Source organism: Oncorhynchus kisutch, linkage group LG11 (genome assembly GCF_002021735.2).
Source record: "Oncorhynchus kisutch isolate 150728-3 linkage group LG11, Okis_V2, whole genome shotgun sequence".
Lineage (NCBI taxonomy): Eukaryota > Metazoa > Chordata > Actinopteri > Salmoniformes > Salmonidae > Oncorhynchus > Oncorhynchus kisutch.
The window spans coordinates 36,768,271-36,790,314 of record NC_034184.2 but is presented as its reverse complement, the minus strand read 5'-3'; the positions used below and the strand labels follow the sequence as shown (position 1 = coordinate 36,790,314).

At 40.2% G+C, this 22,044-nt stretch overlaps 1 protein-coding gene across 1 annotated transcript in view; it reads left to right on the top strand.

The window, feature by feature from the left end:
- Positions 1-22,044, top strand: part of LOC109898852 (protocadherin-15) — a 207,684-nt gene that overhangs the window by 79,159 nt on the left and 106,481 nt on the right. The window contains exons 13-15 of the mRNA XM_031835700.1: positions 3,035-3,167; positions 7,378-7,457; positions 13,837-13,930. Of these exons, the coding sequence (XP_031691560.1) occupies positions 3,035-3,167; positions 7,378-7,457; positions 13,837-13,930 (307 nt within the window). The remainder of the gene's footprint in view (positions 1-3,034; positions 3,168-7,377; positions 7,458-13,836; positions 13,931-22,044) is intronic.

The following is a 22,044-nucleotide window of genomic DNA, read 5'->3' as shown; positions in this document are numbered from 1 at the left end:
GTTACTTGTAGGTCTATTAAATTCATGCATATAGAATCATTGTATTCCTTATTGAATGCATGTGCATATTGCTGTATCCACATACAGCATTTTACCATCTGAATGGTAAGAGGCTGTATGAAGACAGATTTGCCTGGGCATTGAGACAAGCTGTTTACAGTGGCTTGCGAAAGTATTCACCCCCCTTGGCATTTTTCCTATTTTGTACCCTTAGAACCTGGAATTAAAATAGATTTTTGGGGGGTTTGTATCATTTGATTTACACAACATGCCTACCACTTCAAAGATGCAAAATATTTTCTTGTGAAACAAACAAGAAATAAGACAAGAAATGGAAAACTTGAGTGTGCATAACTATTCACCCCACCAAAGGCAATACTTTGTAGAGACACATTTTGCAGCAATTACAGCTGCAATTCTCTTGGGGTATGTCTCTATAAGAGTGGCACATCAAGCTACTGGGATTTTTGCCCATTCTTCAAGGCAAAACCTATCCAGCTCCTTCAAGTTGGGCGGGTTCCGCTGGTGTACAGCAATCTTTAAGTCATACCACAGATTCTCAATTGGATTGAGGTCTGGCCTTTGACTAGGCCATTCCAAGACATATAAATGTTTCCACTTAAACCATTCAAGTGTTGCTTTAGCAATATGCTTAGGGTCGTTGTCCTGCTGGAAGGTGAACCTCTGTCCCAGTCTCAAATCTCTGGAAGACTGAAACAGGTTTGCCCTCAAGAATTTCCCTATATTTAGTGCCATTGATAATTCCTTCAATTCGGACCAGTCCCTGCCGATGCATGATGATGCCACCACCATGCTCCACTGTGGGGATGTTGTTCTCGGGGTGATGGGTGTGCACCAGACATAGCGTTTTCCTTGATTGCCATGAAGCTTAATTTTAGTCTCATCTGATCAGAGTACTTTCTTCCATATGTTTGGGGAGTCTCCCTCATGCCTTTTGGCAAACACCAAAATTGTTTGCTTATTTGTTTCTTTAATCAATGGCTTTTTTTCTGGCCACTCTTCTGTAAAGGCCAGATCTGGAGTGTACAGCTTAAAGTGATCCGATGGTGATCCGAAGTGATCCAATCTCTGCTATGGAGCTTTGCAGCTCCTTCATGGTTATCGTTGGTGTCTTTGTTGCCTCTCTGATTAATGCCATCCTTGCCTGGTCCGTGAGTTTTGGTGGGCGGCCCTCTCTTGCCAGGTTTGTTGTGGTGCCATATTCTGTAAAAAAAATTATAATGGATTTAATGGTGCTCCGTGGGATGTTCAAAGTTTCTGATATTTTTTTACAACCCAACCCTGATCTGTACTTCTCCATAACTTTGTCGCTGACCTGTTTGGAGAGCTCCTTGCTTGGTGGTACCCCTTGCTTAGTGTTGTTGCAGACTCTGGAGCCTTTGAGAACAGGTGTATATATACTGAGATCATGTGACAGATTGTGTGACACTTAGATTGCACACAGGTAAAATTGACTTGTGAAGGTAATTGGTTGCACCAGATCTTGTTTAGGGGCTTCATATCAAAGGGTGTGAATATATATATATATATATATATATATATATATATATATATATATATATATATATATATATATATATATATATATATATATATATATATATATATGCACACACCACTTTTCCATTTATTTCTTTTGAATGACAAGGTTTTTTTCCAATTTCACTTCACCAATTTAAACTATTTTGTGTATGTCCATCTAAATTAAAATCAATTTAAATGACAGGTTGTAATGCAACAAAATAGGAAAAACCTCAAGAGGGATGAATACTTTTGCAAAGCACTGTATAATGTAGTTTCAGATTATCATTCTTACAGACATTAAAAAAACATATTTGTCTTTCATTTCTGTTCCTTTTAAACTATTGTTAATAAGGGTGTGAGTGGTTTGATGTAGTTCCTCTAATAGTTGCTTCATATTCCTTTTGTCAAGAACTATTTTAATAGTCTGTATTAGGGAATAACCATTTTGTGAGGTGTATGCATAGCCATGTTTGTGAGGTGTATACTTAAGGCTCCCAATAATTACTCTGTGTACCGCTGATTTAGCCCACTGCAGTAAAAGGTTAAAGAACTTATGAAAAATATTGTTTTTTTTCTCCACCTAATCATTGCAAGGGTTGTTCAATGACGGAACTTTTCTCCACCTAATCATTGCAAGGGTTGTTCAATGACGGAAATGTATTTGTTTGAAATCTATCACCTGATAGAGCCATTTCAGAAAGACATGTAATCATGTTTTGTTGCAAAATGCTAAATATGCGCCTCTCTCTCAGAGAAATACATAAGTAGTACTGCTATATTTTACAGTCAAATGTGACAACTACATTTTTTATGAAGAACTGTACAAATTATACACGTGTGACATCAATATATATATATATATATATATATATATATATATATATATATATATATATATATATATATATAGTTTCATTAATCAGTGTAGTAATATGAGATCTGTATGTAAAATATTTACATTTTAGTCATTTAACAGGTGTTCTTACCCAGAGCGACTTACATTTAGTCCATTCATCTTAAGACCGCAAGGTGTGACAACCACATATCACAGTCAAATATACAGGACACGAACATTCCATTCCAGCTAAACAATCGATATATTGCGTTTAGCAACAAAACTCTTTTTTTAAACCACATCTAAAAAACAGTAATAATTTATACACATATGAAGGTACCATAAGCAATCATTTCTGTTGAAAAAACACAAATGTGATAAATTGGTGGATATAATGTTTTGGAACGAGACTCTTCACATGCAGACTGCCAGTTGACTTATCCACCTATCTTCTTTGAGCCTCTTTAAGCATGTTGTCCTTGTGGGAAGCCAGGAAACTCATGACAACCTCCAACACCCTGATGAACCACCACTGTACTATTACTGTATGTGAATGCAACTGTGCAAAGAATGTTGTTGTATTGTTTGCATATCTATTGTATATTGTAAATATAACCTTTCCTTCCCCTCTCATATTGTTCTCAACCCATACAGGAGTTCTATCACCACTGTGTACATCAAGGTGCTGCCCCCCAACAATCAGAGCCCCCCACGCTTCCCCCTCTTCACCTATGACCTAGAGGTCAGCGAGGCCATGAGGATAGGAGCTATGCTGCTCAACCTACAGGTGAGAGACACACAACTAGGGCTGTGGCGGTCACAAAATTGTGTCAGAAATTGTGTTTGAAAAAAGTCAGTTCGGGTTACCGTGGACCACAATCCTACAGAGACATCTCTCACACCCACCAGCGGGGGAGAGATCGAGAGGGTTGGAGGTGTTTGTTTTTTTGACACCTTCCGCCCATTGTAATTCTTAAGGCAGCAGACAAAATCCCTTTGTCCTCTCAGTGTGGAGGAATGGAGTGTATGATGGACCTATGGAGAACCTACCTCAGCACAGTAACATGCTATAAATGGACTTTGGGACAATATGTTTTGTCAGCCAAAATGATGGTAATGATGACAGATGGCTTCTGAAAATGAATGTCGTTTTTGTTATGTTATTAAAAGTTAAATGATGATGTTATAATGAAAACGTAATTTGAAGAGTTTTCATAATATGTACGTGATGTTTGCATACTGTACGTTGTTTGGAAAATGTCCAGATCAAAGAGAATGTTTTTGGTGAGATGGGAAGTTAGTTGTCTAAATTGGATCTGAGTAAAATCTGAGTAAAATCCAGACCTTGCCTCGTAACTAGTGACGCCCCGAGAACGTATTTAATTTACATATCAGACTAGGTGACCACACGCTGCAGCCAAGGTCCGAGTTAGTCACAACCCCTAAACGCAACACAAGGTTGAAGTAGACAAAGGAACCTTTTAACACTTTATGCTACAGATGAGTAGCTGTGTCTAAGAGGGTGATTTCAAGCAGGACCACCAGGTTACCACTCTCCAAGGACTTGTGTGTCTACACAGGTTTCATTCCTACACTGGAGCCCTAAGCTACACGGCTGACCGTACTCAGAAGACCCCCTTTCAGAACAAGGGTGAAGAAACAGACCACCTAAGAGAAAGGACACTGACATTGTGTGGACCAGAGAGTTTACACCCGGTAACTAAAGAAACCAAAGAAGTGCCGTCATCAGAGGAGAAGGCGAACCCAGTCCTCAAAGAGACACCCCATCAGAGACCTTCGACAAGTAATTAAATCATTATATTCTGACCCATAAGAACGGCAGTCCGGGGCAAGGTGTTAAGGCTAAACTAATTATAGTTTACAAATGTATCCAAGTGTGCTTTTCTCTTGTGCACTCTGTCTTTCTCTCTACTTTTTAAATCCTAATTTTGTGTAACACGTGTCATATTGTGTTGGCCCGCTAGGGACCTGTTTCATTGTACTAACTTCTAATCAATAGCTTAGACTGTGTGTTTGTGTACGTGTATCTTATATTATCATTTTAGCTTGTTCGTAAATAAATAATCAACTCAAGTGGTGAGGTACGGACCCATTCAGTGGGACTCGGGTTTGTGCAGATTCCCGGATTATGTGACATTCAGGATGAGACTGTAGAGGAAATTGATTAATTAGGAACTGTTGTAAAATCCATATTCTGATATTCTTTGAGTTAATTTGGGAAATGGAAACTCAATAAAAACAAATTTTCCCATGGTGCACCGGGTCGCTGAGTTAATAATTACCTGATTAATTTAATCATGTAATTATAAACAGTTAATCATTTGATGAAAAGCAGTTGTCACATTAATCAATACAAGGTCATGAGCTATGCTTCGTTTTTTTGCGCAGGCTTGTATATACTCCAATAGTCTCTCATTCGCAATTTGACAAGCACTTGATAATGCCTCAAATTTCACAACGGCATCCCCATTGTGGCCTTAATGCACCATAAAACAAATCCATACCTTTTGATTCCTGGAGTGCTGTGTTGTGCCCTTCTCCCTGAGTGTGCTGTACAATCCGAAGCGACTTTACCTCACATGGCTCTCCGTCAGGTGATCGGGTCTTTCTCACAGGCTACAAGTGAAAACAGATACATCAGGGACGCAACTGTGTGTGTCCTTATCCAATTCCGAGGTGCATATTGGAGATATTGGAAGAACTGTCCACATTTACTTTTTGTCAGCTAACAAGATGAGTAGGCCTAACAAACAGCAAAAGCATTAGCCTATGTCAATCTACTATCCCCCATAATACAAAAGTCAACCTATTCTATTCTGTGCGAGAAATAAATATTCCAAACATAGTCTGGAACAGTTGTGGGATGCAATAGATCCCAAATGAATACAACCACTAGCATTAAAAAAAACATATTTTTATGCAATGTGGCTGGCGCAACAGATCAGAACATATAACTTACATATGTGATAAACTATTAGGCTATTTATTCACATTATAAGCACAGCGATGCACACATGATAGTAGGCTATAACGGTGAATGTTCCATTAGCGGGAAACACCATAATCAAAAGTGACGACAAATGCAGTTATGCATGTAATGCTTTCATTATAAAGGTGAATTTTCATTACCTTCCTCAAACTTGAAACTGTTCTTGATTTAATCATGTCTTTACATATACTAAATTATATATATGTGTGACATTTGTTTTGATTTAGAATGGACGATTATCATGCACCTGTATCGAAAAAAGGGGCAGCGGGAGAAAATACATGTCATCTATGCACTTAAATAGCGAATGGGGGACGCTTTTCCCAGTTGTTTATTTTCATGCCAGCCAGGTAGGCTATACTACTGTTGTAAATATAAGCACTGTGCTTACTAGTAGGAAAGTTGAGAAATAAATATAGTAGGACTAGCCTATAGAAAGCCGATGGGCTCCTCGTCTTTTATTAGCGGTCATCACTCTGTTTTCTCCCACAATTGCATAGCCTATAGAAATGGTCATGGACTCTCTTGAAGTGCTTGATTAGATTTTAGAATACATTTGCATTGATGTCAGAGTGATTATAGGGACAATAGAGTGCTAAGTACCAGGCAGTTAGCAAGTTTGGGAAGCTACTAATGACCAGCAGCAGCATCAGAGCTTGGATAAACCTAATTACCATCACTTAAGCTCTTGAAGCAAGGGGGCACTATTTTTATGTTTGGAAAAATAAAGTTCCCAATTTAAATGGCCTATTTCTCAGGACCAGATGATAGAATATGCATATAATTTACAGATTAGGATAGAAAACACTCTAAAGATTCCAAAACTGTCAAAATATTGTCTGTGAGTATAACAGAACTGATATTGCAAGCGAAACCCTGAGGAAAATCCAATCAGGAAGTGCCTCTTATTTTGAAACCATTCTGTTCTTATGCATGCCTATCCTCCATTTAAAGGGATATCAACCAGATTTTTCTATGGATTCCCTAACGTGTCAACAGTCTTTAGACATAGTTTCAGGCTTTTATTTAGAAAAATCAGCGTGAAAGATCACATTGCGTAAGAGGATCGTTGGAGGATCTCAGAGTGAGTTTTGCGCTACAGAGTAAAGCGGCCATTGTTCCACCCGGTGTTATTGAAAAACCTACACACTCGGTTGATATATTATCTAATATATATTTTAAAAACAACCTGAGGAATGATTATAAAAAAAGTTTGACAGGTTTCTGTGGACATTATAGAGACTATTTGGAATTTACGTCTGCGTTGTCGTGACCACTCTTTCCTGTGGATTTCTGAACATAACGTGACAAACAAACGGAGGTATTTTGGGTATAAAAATAATCTTTATGGAACAAAAGGAACATTTGTTGTGTAACTGGGAGTCTCGTGAGTGAAAACATCTGAAGATCATCAAAGGTAAACGGGTCATTTGATTGCTTTTCTGATGTTCGTGACAAAGCTTCCTGATATTAAGTGTACATAGTGCTATGCTAGGCTATCAATAAACTTACACAAACGCTTGGATTGCTTTCGCCGTAAAGCATAATTTCAAAATCTGAGACGACAGGTGTTTTAACAGAAGGCTAAACTGTGTTTTACAATATTGCACTTGTGATTTCATGAATATGAATATATTTTTGTAATATTATTTGTCTGTGGCACTATGTTATTCAGCGGTTGCTGACTAAAATGGATAGGGATGGGTAGCGTCAAGAAGTTAACAGTCATGTGGAATTTGACTGGTTTCATGACTTGTGACGGTAATACGTTCACCACAACAGCCCTACACACAACAGGGGTCAAAGGTCACACAACTAGATCGCTGGAGGTCAGGAGAGGGCAGTGTGATTACTCAAGCAAAGATCATGGAAGAGTTTGGGTCATGAGTTTAGCAAACAACAATTACTAAACCAGCCAGTATGGATTATCAGATTTGATTTAATAGATTAATTGATTTCTATCCTTTGTTCTTGTTGTTTTTCATAGGCCACAGACAGAGAAAATGACTCAATCACGTACCAGATTTTGAGTGGGGATATTCAGCAAGTCTTCAACCTCTCTAAAACGTAAGATGGATGGATGATAATGAGAATTATGAAAGTGGTTAGTATGAGTAATGACTGTGCATATTTTTTTAACCTCTTTTGGGTAGGGGGCAGTATTTTGAAGTTTGGATGACAAACGTGCCCAAAGTAAATTGCCTGTTACTCAGGCCCAGAAATTAGGATATGCATATGCATGGAACTATTAGATAGAAAACACTCTGAAGTTTCTAAAACAATAATGTCTGTGGTTATAACAGAACTGATTTGGCAGGCGAAAACCCGAGGAAAATCTATCCAGGAAGTGAAAGCCTATTGATTATGTTGTGGGTTAGGGCCCAACATTCCGCTGAAAAGTCAGCGCGGGAAATTCAAAAATATTTTTTAAAGATATGTAACTTTCACACATTAACAAGAACAATACAGCTAATGAAAGATAAACATCTTGTTAACCCCTCTAGGGTAGTGGGCAGCATTCGGAATTTTGGATGAAAAGCATGCCCAAATTAAAACGGCCTGCTACTCGGGCCCAGAAGATATGATATGTATATAACATATAACTGGTAGATTTGGATAGAAAACCCTCTTGCGACTCTAGGGGCAGTATTTTCATTTTTGGATAAAAAACGTTCCCGTTTTAAACAAGATAATTTGTCTCGAAAAGATGCTCAACTATGCATATAATTGACAGCTATGGATAGAAAAGACTCTGACATTTCCAAAACTGCAAAGATATTGTCTGTGAGTACAACAGAACTGATGTTACAGGCGAAACACAGATAAAAATCCAATCAGGAAGTGCTGCATTTTTTGAAACCGCCTCATGCCAATGACTCCTTATATGGCTGTGAATGAGCTACGAATGAGCTTACGTTTTCTACATAATCCCCAAGGTGTCTACAGCATTGTGACGTCTTTTTACGCATTTATGTTGAATAATAGCCGTAAGGGACCACATTTAGCAAGTGGTCACATGATGGCTCCCGCAGAAAATATTGCGTCAAGTACACAAGTAGCCATTTTTCCAATCGCTTCTTATGAGAAACCAATTGTCCCGACGGATATATTATCAAATAGATATGTGAAAAACACCTTGAGGATTGATTCTAAACAACGTTTGCCATGTTTCTGTTGATATTATGGAGCTAATTTGGAAAAATGTTCGGCGTTGTAGTGACTGCATTTTCCGGTCGATTTCTCAGCCAAACGTGAAGAACAAATGGAGCTATTTCGTCTACAAAAGTAATATATTTGGGAAAAAGGAACATTTGCTATCTAACTGCGAGTCTCCTGAGTGAAAACGTCCGAAGTTCTTCAAAGGTAAATTATTTAATTTGATTGCTTTTCTTATTTTCGTGAAAATGTTGCCTGCTGGTAGCAGAGCCTAGCCATAGCATTATGCCATGTTAAACTTACACAAATGCTTGTCTAGCGTTGGCTGTGAAGCATATTTTGAAAATCTGCGATGACAGTGTGATTAACAAAAGGCTAAGCTGTGTCTCAATATATTTCATTTGTGATTTTCATGAATAGGAAGATTTTCTAGGAAGATTTATGTCCGCTGCGTTATGATAATTCGTTTGAGGGTATGGTTACGCTCCTGCATGCGGGTTTGAGAGTCATGAGAGGTTAAAATAGTGTCTGTGAGTATAACAGAACTGATTTAGCAGGCGAAAACCTGAGAAAAATCCATTCAGGTAGTCGTTTTATTTTTGGTTTTGTCGTTTTATTCAATGTCATTACAGTATCCATTGACTTAGGACTCCATTTGCAGTTCCTATGCCTTCCACTAGATATCAACAGTCTTTAGAAATCGTTTCAGGCTTGTATTCTTAGAAATGAGGGAGTAAGACCAGTCTGAACGAGTGGACCCTAACATGACGCATGACTTTTTTCAGGCGCATGTGCATTTCTTGTTTACCTTTTATATTGACAACGTTATTGTCTGGTTGAAATTTTATAGATCATTTAGGCTAAAAAACAACCTGAGGATGGAATATAAACATCGTTTGACATGTTTCTATGAACTTTACGGATGCAATTTGGAGTTTTTGTCTGATTGTTTTCACTGAGTTTGAGCCTGTGGATTACTGAAGAAAACACGCTAACAAAACTGAGGTTTTGGAATATAAAGACTTCATCGAACAAAAGGAACATTTATTGAATAAATGAATGTCTTCTGATTGGGATTAATTGTATCTCTATTTCTGAGTTTTGTAACGCTTCTGCTTGGCTGGTTACTGTTTGTAATAATTTGTCAACTGTGCTATGTTCTGGGCTAGGTATGTTCTGGGCTAGGTATGCTTTTGCCTAAAAGCATTTTCTAAATATGACACTGTGGTTGGTTTAACAAGAAGTTAATCTTTAAACCTATGTAAAATATGTTTTGTTTTCTGAATTTTTATAATGAGCATTTCTGTAATTGAATTTGTCGCTCTGCAACCTCACTGGATGTTGGCCAGATGGGACGCTAGCGTCCCACATAACCTAGAGAGGTTAATCTACCCATCGTGTCCGATTTCAAAAATGCTTTACAGCGAAAGCACCAGATATGATTATGTTAGGTCATAGCCAAGTCAAAAAAACAGACATTTTTCCAAAGATAGGAGTCACAAAAAGCAGAAATATAGATAAAATTAATCCCTACCCTTTGATGATCTTCATCAGATGACACTCATAGGACATCATGTTACACAATACATGTATGTTTTGTTCGATAATGTGCATATTTATATCCAGAAATCTTAGTTTACATTGGCATCTTATGCGCAGTAATATTTTTATTCCAAAACATCCGGTGATTTTGCAGAAATACTCATAATAAACATTGATAAAAGATACAAGTGTTATTCACATAATTAAAGATAGACTTCTCCTTAACCTCTCTGGGAAATGTGGGACGCTAGCGAAAATGCAGAGCTCAAAATTAAAATAAATTACTATAAAAATCTAACTTTCATTAAATCACACATGCAAGATAGCAAATTAAAGCTACACTTGTTGTGAATCCAGCCAACATGTCAGATTTCAATAAGGCTTTTCGGCGAAAGCAAACGATGCTATTATCTGAGGATAGCACCTCCGTCAACAAAGAGAGAAAACATATTTCAACCCTGCAGGCGCGACACAAAACGCAGACTTAAAAATATAATTCATGCCTTACCTTTGACGAGCTTCTTTTGTTGGCACTCCAATATGTCTCATAAACAACACAAAAGGTCCTTTTGTTCGATTAATTTAGTCGATATATATCCAAAATGTCCATTTATTTGGTACGTTTGAACCAGAAAAACACCGGTTCCAACTTACTCAATGTGACTACAAAATATCTCAAAGGTTACCTGTAAACTTTGCCAAAACATTTCAAACTACTTTCGAAATTAAACTTTAGGTATTTTTTTACGTAAATAATCAATAAAATTGAAGACGGGATGATCTGTGTTCAATACAGGAAGAAAACAAACTGAAACTATCCTTCTGGTCACGTGCCTCTATCTAACAGTACACTTCAAGTGACCCTCATTCAAGATGGCCGTACTTCCTCATTACACAAAGGAATAACCTCAACCAATTTCTAAAGACTGTTGATATCCAGTGGAAGCGAGAGGAACTTCAAGAAGGTCCCTTAAGAATCTGGATTCCCAATGAAAACTCATTAAAAGAGAGTGACCTCAAGAAAAAAAAAATTCTGAATGGTTTGTCCTCTGGATTTTCCCTGCTAAATAAGTTGTTATACTCACAGACATGATTCAAACAGTTTTAGAAACTCCAGAGTGTAATAATATGCATATCGTATCTTCTGGGGATGAGTAGCAGGCAGTTGAATTTGGGCATGCATTTCATCCGGACGTGAAAATACTGCCCCTGTCACCAAGAAGTTAATGTAACCGCTGTGTCAGATTTTTTTTTTTAAACGTTACGGAAAAAGCATAATCTGCGAATGGCGCTCAGAACCCAAAAGAGCCAGAGGAATATCTGCCATTTTGGAGTCAAAAAAGTTAGAAACAACACCATAAATATTCACTTACCTTTGATGATCTTCATCAGAAGGCAGTCCCAAGAATCCCAGGTCGACAATAAATGACAGATTTTTCCCATAAAGTTCCATAAAGTCCGTAATTTATGTCCAAATAGCCACTTGTTGTTAGTGTGTTCAGCCCAGTAATCCATCTTCATGAGGCACATGCACTTCATCCAGACAAAAACTTGAAAATGTACGTTACAGTCCTTTAGAAACATGTCAAACGATGTATGGAATCAATCTTTAGGATGATTTTAACATAAAACATCAATTATGTTCCAACTGGAGAATTCCATTGTCTTCAGAAAAGCACTGGAATGAGAGGTAACTCTGTTGGGAGCGCATCATGAGACCAATGCACTCTGCCAGACCACTGGCTCAAAGAGGTCTCATGAGTCCCTCCTTTATAGTAGAATCCTCATTCAAGTTTCTAAAGACAGTTGACATCTAGTGGAAGCTGTAGAAAGTGCAACTTTATCCATATCTCAATGTGTATTCTGTAGGCCAAGCTTTGAAAAACTACAAATTTCAGATGTCCCACTTCCTGGTTGGATTTTTCTCAGGTTTTTCGCTTGCCATTTGAGTTCTATTATACTCACAGACATCATTCAAACAGTTTTAGAAACTTTTCTATCTTTTCTATCTAATACTAATAATAATATGCATATATTAGCATCTGGGACAGAGTAGGAGGCAGTTCACTCTGGGCACGCTATTCATCCAAAAGTGAAAATGCTGCCCCCTATCCCAAGGAAGGTTAACTGAGAAAACATTTATTTTCAATTCAAGAGAATAAAACATTTAATTAGGCAACCAATTCAGGAGTGGGTTGTAATAAATGATCAGACTCAAAACCAGTCCAATAATGTCAATGAGCAGTAACACATACCAGTCCAATAATGTCAATGAACAGTAACACATACCAGTATTTAAAATAGAAAAAGCAACAATTATTAAGAATGATTAATAATCAATTATCATGTCAATAGTTTCACAACCGTGATAAGTTATTTTTAAAGGTGTACACTTTAACCCATTCAATAAAATGTAACATGAATGTCAGAATTAATGAACAATAATAATTAACATAGTGAACAATAACTCATTAACCTGTTTATTTATTGTGGGTGTGGTAGCATGATTCTGATTGCATGACAATCGAGTGCAGGATACTCTCCCATTACGCTGCTCCAGAACTTTGGCAGTCATTTCCAGGAAGCGCATACTCAGTCCGCGATCAAATGACAGCTACACCAGCAGAACCTCTTTGTTGCTTGGCAACGTGACACTTCCCATCTCCACTTGAAAGGGGTCCCATATTCAGTCGTCTTGTCTCCTGTTCTCCTCCGGGAAGTAGTCGGAAAACTTTCCCTGCAGCTTGACAAGATGCTGTTTAAGGTTTTTCGTCAGTGTATCAATGTGCACTTTGTTGATTAGATTCTGAATCTCGAAATCAGCATTGGGTAACATGTCAATCCTCCTGTTAGAAATAATAAGAGTGAGCCAGCCAGCTATTTTTTTTTGATTAAAAAAAGTTTACATTCAAATGTCTCTACTGTGAAGTAGTGACCCGAGACACACACCTAGTTTCCTGAAACGAGTCACATTTCTGCACAGGAACGTGCACAATTTAGAGGGAACATTGGTCTTAAGTACACCAGCTGATCCACCTCATTGTCCTGAGCAGATTTGTTTTTACTATTGCTGTTAAATCCTGCTGTAATAAATTATGTCGAGTTCAGTTTACTGCTATCTCTCTCTCTCTTCTCTCTCTCTCTCGCTGTCTCTCTCCTCTTCACAGCGCTGCATGCAAACAGTAAACTGCAACAAAACTCTGTAAATTAAGGATTCTGCCTCCTTATGATAGAAATGAGTCACCAAGGACTCTTGTAATTTTAAGGAGGATTTATCTTTTATGTTCCTTTCTGTAAATCCAAAACAGGTTAGGTGTTGGTTTTGTACACTATTATATTTTTTACCTTTGACATTCCCTTGATAAGTCATATCCAGGTGTTATAGGGATTTGTGTGTGTTTCTCAGTGTAGAGTCTAGACTGTAAAGAGACAGTTTTAGAACCCACACCCATCCCTTTACACATGTTCACTCCCCCTCGCTGACGTGAATGTATTAGATAAGTTCCTGCAATATGATGGAAAGCTTAGCTCACTAGAGGAACTTGTGGACTTATACCATCATGTAGCTTATCCAGTCATCGCAGAGTCACTGGGGAGGGAACTAACGAGGACAGTGACAGGAAAGTGAGTTATCCGATTAGAATCCCCAAATTCTGTCTGGATGGAGATTAAGTCCTGATGGATGTAATACAGTATGAATTTAGCTGTTTACTAATGCTGCTGTGTGTTGTTGTCTCTCCCTCTACAGGATAGGCCTCCTGCTTCTGGGAAAGACTCTGGACAGGGAGACCACTGACCAGTATCGTCTCATTGTCACTGCCTCTGATGGCAACCTAGGAGGGGTGAGAAACTTAATTCTGAGTGGAAGTTGATTGATTGATGGATGGATGGATGGTTTTACTGATTGATATCAATGTGCAGGTCTGACTTTCTATGATTCATACAAAGGTCACAATCAGGATACAGGGGCCGCTTGCACCAGTTGGGCTCCAGTTGGGCTCCACTGTAAAATGCACTCTAAGCAGGACCTAAAAATGTGACCTGTTGTGCCACATGGGCGTAAGCCCTTCTATAAGCTATAAATGCTACGCTTAATAGGGAGCAGGCATACACTCTTAGAAAAAAAGGTGATGTCTAGAACCTAAAAGGGTACTTTGGCTGTCCCCATAGCAATCTATATTTTCAAAATCATGTGAGTCTCAAGTTCATATTTCACAACCTCTGCAGGCTTTATAAATTGCATGTGTGTGAGTCAATAGCAATAGCAAATAATCATCTATAAGTCTATGCTAGGTAAAGCTCCGCCTTATCTCAGCTCACTGGTCACAATAACAACACCCACCCGTAGTACACGCTCCATCAGGTATATCTCACTGGTCATCCCCAAAGCCAACACCCCCTTTGGCCGCCTTTCCTTCCAGTTCTCTGCTGCCAGTGACTGGAATGAATTGCAAAAATGAAGCTGGGGACTTACATTTCCATCACTAACTTTAAACATCAGCTATTTGAGCAGCTAATTGATCGCTGCATAGTCAATCTGTAAATAGCTCACCCAATCTACCTACCTCATCCCCATATTGTATTTATTTACTTTGCTGCTCTTTTGCACACCAGTATCACTAGTTACACACCATCATCTGCTCATCATCATCTGCTCATCTATCACGACAGTGTTAATCTGCTAAATTGTAATTACTTTGCTACTATGGCCTATTTATTGCCTTACCACCTCATGCCATTTACACACACACTGTACATAGACTTTTCCCCCCCTATTGTGTTATTGACTGTACGCTTGTTTATTCCATGTGTAACTCTGTGTTGTTGTTTCTGTCGCACTGCTTTGCTTTATCTTGGCCTGGTCGCAGTTGTAAATGAGAACTTGTTCTCAACTAGCCTACCTGGTTAAATAAAGTTTCATAAAATACTAATAAATTGTAAAAATAGACTAGGCCTCCACTTGATTTAGGATACATTAGCAAAATACATTTTTCAGAGCAATGATAGATGAGTCAGCAAATACTGTAGATGAGCTATCACTTCACTTATTTGCCCAGCCAGAGATCAATTGACCAAATATACAGACGGAAATTCAGTTAAACAAAACCACATTGATCGACTACGCTATCAGACAAGTCATTGGATTTTGGTTGGGAGTAGGCTATGCCTACTACACGAGTGAACAGAAAAAATATCCACTTGTTATAATAACATGCTAGAAAAAAATTCTGATCAGTGCTAGATGCGCAAACTAGACTAAATATGGTGATGAGCACACCTCAACATAGCTAACCGTTTCCCCATAATTGTAACCAAATATCTAAAGATTCTGTGAATATGAAAATCTGACATTGATTTATCAAAACGTGTCTCCATGCTTGTCTCAAAGCAGAAAACAAAGAAATCAACAGAAGCGACCTTTCTAACTTAGTTGCCGGAGAGGAAGGAAACTATTCAGGGTTTTCACCATGAGGCCAATGATGACATTAAAACAGTTACTGAATGTAATGGCTGTGATAGGAGAAAACTGAGGATGGATCAACAACATTGTAGTCACTCTACAATACTAACGTAAATGACAGAGTGAAAAGAAGGAAGCCTGTATAGAATAAAAATATTCCAGAACATGCATCCTGTTTGCAAACAGGATGCATGTTTTGGAATATTTTGTATTAATTACAGGCTTCCTTCTTTTCACTCTGTCAATTAGGTTAATATTGTGGATTAACTGTTTTAAAGTTACCATTGGTCACATGGTGAAATCCCTGAGTGGTTTCCTCGCTCTCCAGTAACTGAGTTAGGAAGGACGCCTGTATATTTCTAGTGACCGGGTGTATTTATACACCATCCAACTTCACCATGCTCAAAGGGATATTAAATGTCTACGTTTTATTTTTTACCCATGTACCAATAGGTGCCCTTCTTTGCGAGGCATTGGAAAACCTCCCTGGTCTTTGTGGTTGAATATGTGTTTGGAATTCACTGCTCAGCTGAGGGACATTACAGATGTGTTGGGTTCAGAGATCAGGTAGTCATTCAACAATCATGTTAAAAAGTAGCACAGAGTTCATCCATGCAACTTTTTAAAAATGTTTATATTTTTTACCAGCTTTTTCAATATTGTCTCATCTCTGCAACGGGCTCAGCAGGCAAAGGCTGAGTCCTCCAAAACATGACCCGCCTAACCGCTCTTCTTAACACCTGCCCGCTTAACCCGGAAGCCAGCCGCACACATGTGAACAACTGTGAACAACTGTTCAACTGATGGCCGAGGTCAGCCTGCATGTATGCAACAAGGCACTCAAGTAATACTGAAAAAAAAACACGGCAAAGGAATATACTTTTTGGACTAAATCCAACACAACACAACACTACATCGCTATATTCAAGCATGGTTGTGGCTGCATCATACTATGGGTATGCTTGACATCGGCAAAGACTGGGGAGTTTCTCAGGATAAAAATAAATGGGATTTAGCTAAGCATAGGAAAAATCCTAGAGGAAAACCTGCTTTAGTCTGATACACTGAGAGAGGAATTCACCTTTCTGCAGTACGGAGTGTTCGGGTTGTGGTGAAGGGTTTGAACATAGCCTGAATGTAGTGAGGGGCAGTTCCTCTTGCTGTTCCTTAGATAAGTTCCATGTTGTAGTGGATGCGAGATTCGATTGAAGACAGTGGAGTGTGCAGTGAAGCAGGTGGCTTTAGCATTCTGGATAAGTTGCAAGGGTTTGATGTAACAAGCGGGGAGCCAGCCAACAGCGAGTTGCAGTAATCCAGACTCTAGAGGGAAAGTGCCTGGATTAGGATCTGCGCCACTTCCTGTGTGAGATAGGGTCGTACTCTACGGATGTTGTAGAGCATAAATCTGCAGGAGCGGGTCACTGCTTTGATGTTTGCAAAGAACGACAGGGTGTTGTCCAGGGTCAGTTCTGTCTCGTGGCGCTTGAAGTGGTGAGCCGACGTCCAAGTCGAGATATCTGCCAGGCACTCAGAGCCACCTGCGTGTCAGAAGGGGGGAAGGAGAAAGTAGTTGAGCGTCATTCGCATAGACATGATAGGAGAGATCATGCAGGGATATTACGGAGCCAAGTGACTTAGTGTATAAAGAGAAGAGATGGCCTAGAACCGAGCCCTGGGGGACACCAGTAGTGAGAGTACATGGTGCAGACACAGATCCTCTCCACGTCACCTGGTAGGAGCGGCCTGCCTGGTGGGATGCAATCCAAGAGTGTGCATATCCTGAGATGCCCAGCCCTGGGAGGGTGGAGAGGAGGATCTGATGGTTCAGGGTGTCAAAGGCAGCATGTTTTTGTGAGAAGACTGATTTTCGTGATGTCTCATGGTCTGACAAACAACGCTCTAGCTCTACCACTTTTCACCGCAGATATATTTACCAAAGTGTGGGAACACGACTTCAAATTAATGGATTTGGCTAATTCAGCCACACCGTTGTTGACAGGTGTATAAAGTTGAGCATACAACCAGCCATGTAATCTCCATAGACAAACATTGGCAGTAGAATGGCCTTACTGAAGAGCTCAGTGACTTTCAATGTGGCACCGTCATAGGATGCCACCTTTCCAACAAGCCAGTTTGTCAAATTTCTTCCCTGCTAGAGCTGCCCCGGTCAACTGTTGTTGCTTTTATTGTGAAGTGGAAACATCCAGGAGCAACAACGGCTTAGCTTTCGAAGTGGTAGGCCACACAAGGTCACAGAAGGGGACCTCCGAGTGTTGAAGTACGTAGTGTGTAAAAATCGTCTGTTCTCGGTTGCAACACTCACGACCGAGGTCCAAACTGCCTCTGGAAGCAACGTCAGCACAAGAACTGTTCGTCAGGAGCTTAATGAAATGGGTTTACATGGCCGAGTAGCCATACACATTCCTGAAATCTGGACTCTGGAGCAGTGGAAATGCGTTGTCTGGAGGGATCAATCACGCTTCACCATCTGGCAGTCCGACAGACAAATCTGAGTTTAGTGGATGGCATGAGAACGCCACCTGCCCCAATTCATAGTACCAACTGTAAAGTTTGGAGGAGGAATAATGGTCTGGGGCTTTTTCGTGGTTTGAGCTAGGCCCCTTAGTTCCAGTAAAAGGAAAGCTTAACGCTACAGCATACAATTACATTCTAGATGATTCTGTGCTTACAACGTTGTGGCAACAGTTTGAGGAAGCCCCTGTCCTGTTTCAGCATGACAATGCCCCCTTGGAAAAAGTGAGGTCCATACAGAAATGGTTTGTTGAGATCGGTGTGGAAGAACTTGACTGGCCTTTATAGAGCCCTGACCTCAACCCCATTGAATACTTTTGAGATGAATTTGAACGCTGACTACGAACCAGGCCTAATCGCCCTTCATCAGTGCCTGATCTCACTAATCCTCTTGTGACTAAATGGAAGCAAGTCCCCGCAGCAATGTTCCAACATCTAGTGGATAGACTTCACATAGGAGTGGAGGCTGTTATAGCAGCAAAAGGGGGACCAACTCCATATTAATGCCCATGGTTTTGGAATGAGATGTTTGATGAGCAGGTGTCCAAATACTTTTGGTCATGTAGTTTTTCTCTAGCTTAAACTGACAGATTTTGATGGTGATTTTTGTTATCGATTGACGCACAGGTGTGTTAATCGACTCTCAGGATTTCAACTTTAAAAAAACAGAGGTTGTCTTGATTAGCACTCGCACCATCATGAACAACATCAGCAGCTGCAGGCCTCAATATCGATGGTGTCAAGGTCCTCCCCTTCTTTTTTTTCCTTCTTTTTAAAAAAAACTTTATTTAACCAGGTAGGCAAGTTGAGAACAAGTTCTCATTTACAACTGCGACCTGGCCAAGATAAAGCAAAGCAGTCCGACAGATACAACGACACAGAGTTACACATGGAGTAAAACAAACATACAGTCAATAATACAGTATAAACAAGTCTATATACGATGTGAGCAAATGAGGTGAGAAGGGAGGTAAAGGCAAAAAATGCCATGGTGGCAAAGTAAATACAATATAGCAAGTAAAACACTGGAATGGTAGTTTGGCAATGGAAGAATGTGCAAGGTAGAAATAAAAATAATGGGGTGCAAAATAAATAAATAAATAAAATACAGTTGGGAAAGAGGTAGTTGTTTGGGCTAAATTATTGGTGGGCTATGTACAGGTGCAGTAATCTGTGAGCTGCTCTGACAGTTGGTGCTTAAAGCTAGTGAGGGAGATAAGTGTTTCCAGTTTCAGAGATTTTTGTAGTTCGTTCCAGTCATTGGCAGCAGAGAACTGGAAGGAGAGGCGGCCAAAGAAAGAATTGGTTTTGTGGGTGACTAGAGAGATATACCTGCTGGAGCGTGTGCTACAGGTGGGAGATGCTATGGTGACCAGCGAGCTGAGATAAGGGGGGACTTTACCTAGCAGGGTCTTGTAGATGACATGGAGCCAGTGGGTTTGGCGATGAGTATGAAGCGAGGGCCAGCCAACGAGAGCGTGCAGGTCGCAATGGTGGGTAGTATATGGGGCTTTGGTGACAAAACGGATTGCACTGTGATAGTCTGCATCCAATTTGTTGAGTAGGGTATTGGAGGCTATTTTGTAAATGACATCGCCAAAGTCGAGGATTGGTAGGATGGTCAGTTTTACAAGGGTATGTTTGGCAGCATGAGTGAAGGATGCTTTGTTGCGAAATAGGAAGCCAATTCTAGATTTAACTTTGGATTGGAGATGTTTGATATGGGTCTGGAAGGAGAGTTTACAGTCTAACCAGACACCTAAGTATTTGTAGTTGTCCACGTATTCTAAGTCAGAGCCGTCCAGAGTAGTGATGTTGGACAGGCGGGTAGGTGCAGGTAGCGATTGGTTGAAGAGCATGCATTTAGTTTTACTTGTATTTAAGAGCAATTGGAGGCCACGGAAGGAGAGTTGTATGGCATTGAAGCTTGCCTGGAGGGTTGTTAACACAGTGTCCAAAGAAGGGCCAGAAGTATACAGAATGGTGTCGTCTGCGTAGAGGTGGATCAGAGACTCACCAGCAGCAAGAGCGACCTCATTCATTCGAGATTCGAAATGGTGGGTAATCTGTTTGTTGACTTGGCTTTCGAAGACCTTAGAAAGGCATGGTAGGATAGATATAGGTCTGTAGCAGTTTGGGTCAAGAGTGTCCCCCCCTTTGAAGAGGGGGATGACCGCAGCTGCTTTCCAATCTTTGGGAATCTCAGACGACACGAAAGCGAGGTTGAGCAGGCTAGTAATAGGGGTGGCAACAATTTCGGCAGATAATTTTAGAAAGAAAGGGTCCAGATTGTCTAGCCCGGATGATTTGTAGGGGTCCAGATTTTGCAGCTCTTTCAGAACATCAGCTGAACGGATTTGGGAGAAGGAGAAATGGGGAAGGCTTGGGCGAGTTGCTGTTGGGGGTGCAGTGCTGTTGACCGGGGTAGGAGTAGACAGGTGGAAAGCATGGCCAGCCGTAGAAAAATGCTTATTGAAATTCTCAATTATGGTGGATTTATCAGTGGTGACAGTGTTTCCTATCTTCAGTGCAGTGGGCAGCTGGGAGGAGGTGTTCTTATTCTCCATGGACTTTACAGTGTCCCAGAACTTTTTTGAGTTAGTGTTGCAGGAAGCAAATTTCTGCTTGAAGAAGCTAGCCTTGGCTTTTCTAACTGCCTGTGTATAATGGTTTCTAGCTTCCCTGAACAGCTGCATATCACGGGGGCTGTTCGATGCTAATGCAGAACGCCATAGGATGTTTTTGTGTTGGTTAAGGGCAGTCAGTTCTGGGGAGAACCAAGGGCTATATCTGTTCCTGGTTCTAAATTTCTTGAATGGGGCATGTTTATTTAAGATGGTTAGGAAGGCATTTAAAAAAAATATCCAGGCATCCTCTACTGACGGGATGAGATCAAATCCTTCCAGGATACCCCGGCCAGGTCGATTAGAAAGGCCTCCTCGCTGAAGTGTTTCAGGGAGCGTTTTACAGTGATGAGTGGAGGTCGTTTGACCGCTGACCCATTACGGATGCCGGCAATGAGGCAGTGATCGCTGAGATCTTGGTTGAAGACAGCAGAGGTATTTTTAGAGGGCAAGTTGGTTAGGATGATATCTATGAGGGTGCCCGTGTTTAAGGCTTTGGGGAGGTACCTGGTAGGTTCATTGATAATTTGTGTGAGATTGAGGGCATCAAGTTTAGATTGTAGGATGGCTGGGGTGTTAAGCATGTTCCAGTTTAGGTCGCCTAGCAGCACGAGCTCTGAAGATAGATGGGGGGCAATCAGTTCACATATGGTGTCCAGAGCACAGCTGGGGGCAGAGGGTGGTCTATAGCAGGCGGCAACGTTGAGAGACTTGTTTTTAGAGAGGTGGATTTTTAAAAGTAGAAGTTCAAATTGTTTGGGTACAGACCTGGATAGTAGGACAGAACTCTGCAGGCTATCTTTGCAGTAGATTGCAACACCGCCCCCTTTGGCAGTTCTATCTTGTCTGAAAATGTTGTAGTTTGGAATTAAAATTTCAGAATTTTTGGTGGTCTTCCTAAGCCAGGATTCAGACACAGCTAGAACATCCGGGTTGGCAGAGTGTGCTAAAGCAGTGAATAGAACAAACTTAGGGAGGAGGCTTCTAATGTTAACATGCATGAAACCAAGGCTATTACGGTTACAGAAGTCGTCAAAAGAGAGCGCCTAGGGAATAGGAGTGGAGCTAGGCACTGCAGGGCCTGGATTCACCTCTACATCGCCAGAGGAACATAGGAGGAGTAGAATAAGGGTGCGAGCAATAAGAATTGGTCGTCTAGAACGTCTGGAACAGAGAGTAAAAGGAGGTTTCTGGGGGCGATAAAATAGCATCAGGGTATAATGTACAGACAAAGGTATGGTAGGATGTGAATACAGTGGAGGTAAACCAAGGTATTGAGTGATGAAGAGAGAGATATTGACTCTAGAAACATCATTGAAACCAGGAGATGTCATTGCAT